A 4,601-nucleotide genomic window follows, 5' to 3' on the forward strand; every position below is an offset into this window, starting at 1 on the left:
GTTGAAAGTCAAAGTCAAATTATTTATTTCAATTAGACCACCTAAAATTTAGGTGGTAAAAAAAGTTAAATAAAATATAAAAATGATTCTAGTTGCCCGTTCCAAAAGGTAGTTTCGTGTGGAGAAGAATGAGCAAGACACTCCACACTTACTCTTTTAAAATAGAATTTATAATATTTGTATACACTTGTTAAATAATTACATGTGCCTCTCTTCTTGGTAAAGATACATCAAAATGAGATATGTACTTAGGACTTATTTTTTTGTATAAATTATGTATCGACGGCCATTGAACCTATATGAATGGTACAGTTAAGATAACAACATTGCATATAAAAATTCTCAAATTATGAAAAAAATGTGTTTATACATTATGTATAAGATTTGCGAGCCATTTTAAGTAAAAAATACCGTGTCATAGTTCCCAGGTCTGCCTTAACAAACATGATAGTAAATACCGTCACTTTTAAACACTATTTTCAACAGGCGTAATTGAATGTGTTAGTGTATGGGTGCATGTGAGTGAGTGTAATGTGTTAAAATAATGTAAATGTATTCATCAACATAACATACTATTCTCGATAACGGTGTAACACATGCCCAAGTGTCCATTTTGCTACAAAACAAGCACGCAAAGTCGAGATCATCGTTCCCTCAGAGGTCTCATAACAGTACTTCTTCCATCCACCATTATGTAACCATTAGTCCTATCTCATCGCTCTCCCGGGACTCACATGGGAGTCGAATAAATCTCCAAACAACACTACGTAGTATAATAAGTCAGGAACAGTTATTATTTATTAAAACCAGTTCGATTCGAGTAGTGATCCGCAGGTTTCCGGACGAATTGAAGTTGTGTCGTCGCTTAGTGATGTTTTGATTTGATTTCAAATATGGAATTGGTCAGGTTAGTTATTATCTGTTATTGACTTTGACAGGACAAATGGGAGATTATCGTCTATTATCTGTGATACATTACCATAATTATTAATATTTTTATATAAAATATAAACAATGTATCAAATCAAAATAAAATTATAAATTCAACGAATAAAATAAGTAACTAAGGTAAAACCTGTACCGAATGAACTCATTACTTCTAAGCAACATATTATACAATATTTGGCTTGTGTGCCCCTTAAATAGACTTCCCTGTTACCATATTAGTTAAGTAAAAACACGTAATTCTGTGCAATTTGTATTACCTCTTTTTCACTTTCTCATTTCGTACGTATCAATTTAAAAGCCATTTTAAAATAGTACTCATCTGCATCATATTGCAACACTGTTGTAATTTGTATAATAACTACAATTTTCCTTCAATACGTGGAAGAAATCTCGTGATGGCCACTGGCTACAATCATTAGTAATAGCACCTGTACAATGTCTGATATATTTCACCCTTTCAGTCCAATGATCCTTAATAGTTTGTATAGTTTAGATTTTTGGATAATAAACAACAGAATTTAATTATATTTTTATTTTCAGAACATATCTATTCTTAATTACAATATTTCTAAGCCTATTTATTTATGGACAAAGCAGTGATGTACCTGTAGAAAATACGACACATAATTGTCCCTTTACGAGAATCATAGAAGATATATTTAAAAAACGTAATAAAACACACTCAAATACTAGTCTGAAGGACGACGAATCGGCTAAGCTATTTTTAGAAGTTATTGACAACATTGATGATAATAGCTCAAATAAAATTCAGGAAGATATTATCAATAGCATTATAGAATCAATAAAAAGAATAAAAGAAAATATAACAAGAGATACACAAGATGCGCATTTAAATGAAGCCATAATCTTAAATGATGGCAAGACTGTTGCAAAAAACAATCATTTGTTGACTGTCAGCCAAATAAGAAGTGGGATAGAAGAAAAAATTGACGGGGTACCTTCAAAGAAAAGCAATGGTATTAATACGAAAAATGAAAAACACACGTTTAGTAACAACACATCTGTCGGTTCTCAATATGTTGAAATTTTAACGATTGAACCTAATAATACTTACGCAGTGAACACATCAAGTAATAATATAATAGAAGTTCTTAAACATATTATGCCTTTATTTAATAGCACCGTGAATAAACAGCTACACAGTATTACGATTATAGAAAAGAATGAAAATAAAAATCACTCAGTAACTGAAACGAAAAACACATCAACTGTGCTTGTAAAATACTGTGATAAAGATAATATAACACAGAATACCGAAACAGTGAAAAACCTAAATGACCGAAATGATTACTTGGAAGTGGATGATTACGATCTACAAGAACATGGAGATAATGTGACGACAGAAGGGATAAGAGATATTCTGGAAGCGGCGGAATATGGAATGCAGAAGATGACTGAACTCTACACTGTTGTGGAACCTAAATTATACTCGATGGGTGAGCCTCACTTGATATTTGCTACTCATTTTAATGTTATTTATTTAATTAACAAATCCATCACTTAACTTTTATTGTTTAATAAATTTTCCAGACAATAAAAATCAATTCTTTTTAATTACGAATTAACAAGATTATAAGAAGCATTTATGATAGATACATACATTTTGTAAATAGCAAAAAATATAAAATTTCCGATTTTTTGTTATTTATATTTTATATTTTCTTAGGTTATTGGCTTGATGATAAGAGCCCCGCCCGCTATGTAGCAGCTTTTAATGCCCCATCTGAAGATCTCGAGAAGTACTCCCGATATGGTTATGCATCAGTCTTGGCCGCAGCTAAATTAAAAGAGCTAAGGTAAGCCATATTCAATACAATTTTAAAAACTTATTATTGTAGGAGGTACGCGATAATAACATCAGAATTAAATTCAGTGTTGCCAAGTTTCAACCAGCAGATAGTGATGTTATTCTATATTCTAGATGTTCATATAGATGTACTCCAGCGTTGTGTGTCGAAAAAAATATAATTGAATAATCGTTTATACAAAACAAACTATGATTTGATTAACAAACTTCACCAGGAGTCGAATTCAAGCATTCTGAACTATACATTCATGAAACACTTGTATGATTTGACCTTCAATATTTCCACACATAATAATTATTTGAGCCTATTTATCAATAGTTATTTTGCATTCTAGTCATAAATCTATCTTAGCAAACTATAAATCGCACGCTGTCAAATTTATTAACTTAAGACATCCGGATTTTAATGAAATAACGGATGTAAACTAGATTCTAACTAAATGTTGAGGTCTTAAAGGAAGCGCGTAAACATTTTTAAGTGTCCTCTTTTAACATTTTTTTATTTTTTGATGTTTCGGGCTCTTCCCCCGGACCGCCGATAGGTGTAGACGTGTAGAGGACCCCTTGTAAAAGTTTATTTAAATATTAAATAATAAATTTGGTAACACTAAATTCAAAGAAGAAAATAGGAGCGCATAAAATCACAAGAGGTAACCGGCGTGTGAAGATACCCAACGTGTGAAGACTACGTAGACAGAGAAACGATCCTGCCACCCTGGTACCTGAGATCGGCGACAACAAACCAGCGCCTGCGCAGCGAACAAGAAGTACGGGTAACACACCTAATTATTAACTATTGGTCATACGTGACCTTGAAGGCGACCACTCACCGCTAAGCTCCACCTTTCACAAGCGCCACTGGATAATTACCTAATTAGCGACACCCCTTTCGCTAATTACCTTGTGACTAATTGGCCCGTTGTAAGATACGCATTAGTGGTTACTTTGCTGTGCATTATTCCCTGGTACAATGTCCGCAACACAGTTAAATAAGTCGTTATCTGACAGTAACATAAATGAAGCAGGTATTGAAAGTACACCACCGAATTTTATTTCCATGCGAAATAGTAGGGTCAATAAAAGGTGCAGAGTAGAAAGAGAACAGGAAATGCATACTTCACCCGCTGAACCTTCGGATTTTTCTCAATTTAAATTATACATGAAAGAATTGTTCGCGTCATTTACGAAGACTCAGCAACAAGAACTTAGAGAAATTAATAACAATCTCAAGGAAATGCAATTAACTAACAGTAACATAGAAACATCAATCACGCGTTTGTTTGCTCAACAAGAAGAGTTTCAGAAGAAGATAGAATCACTAGAGGTACAGACTAAGAAAGATAGGGAGTATATTAATATCCTAGAAGATAAAATAGAGGATCTGCAAAGGACAACTCGGAAGACATGTATTGAAATTAAAAATGTGCCAAAGAACGGAAACGAAAATAGAGACGACTTAATTAATATGGTATTGTGTCTCTCAAAATCTGTAAATTTTAATATGAGCCAGCAAGACATAAAAGATATTTACAGAATCCAGAGTAGAAAGTCTGGGGTAAATAACACCCCCATAATTGTCGAACTAGCCTCATCGATTCTTAAAATGGATTTACTTCTGAAAGTCAAGAGCTACAATATTAAAAATAAAACAAAGATACAGGCTAAACATCTCGGATTTACCAAAAATGAAGAAACCCCTGTCTTTATATCGGAACAGTTAACATCAAAAGGAGCCCGACTATTTTTCCTGGCCCGAGACCTTACAAAATCAAAAGAGTACAAATTCTGCTGGACTAAACATGGCCGAGTCTTCGTCAAGAAAGAT

General features: G+C 33.1%; 1 protein-coding gene across 1 annotated transcript; it reads left to right on the plus strand.

The window, feature by feature from the left end:
• Positions 1 to 596: 596 nt before the first annotated feature.
• On the plus strand, positions 597 to 2,769 carry LOC110997628. The gene is made up of 3 exons (XM_022265873.2): positions 597 to 907; positions 1,489 to 2,405; positions 2,636 to 2,769. Exons 1-3 carry the CDS (start codon positions 894 to 896, stop codon positions 2,767 to 2,769), a joined length of 1,065 nt encoding a protein of 354 aa, XP_022121565.2. The 5' UTR covers positions 597 to 893.
• Positions 2,770 to 4,601: the final 1,832 nt, after the last annotated feature.

This window comes from Pieris rapae, chromosome 17 (genome assembly GCF_905147795.1).
Source record: "Pieris rapae chromosome 17, ilPieRapa1.1, whole genome shotgun sequence".
Lineage (NCBI taxonomy): Eukaryota > Metazoa > Arthropoda > Insecta > Lepidoptera > Pieridae > Pieris > Pieris rapae.

What these genes read in the sequence shown, in the direction of transcription:
- LOC110997628 (XM_022265873.2), top strand. An exon ending in ACCTAAATTATACTCGATGG is followed by an intron (nt 2,406 to 2,635) that starts GTGAGCCTCACT and finishes ATATTTTCTTAG; the next exon opens with GTTATTGGCTTGATGATAAG.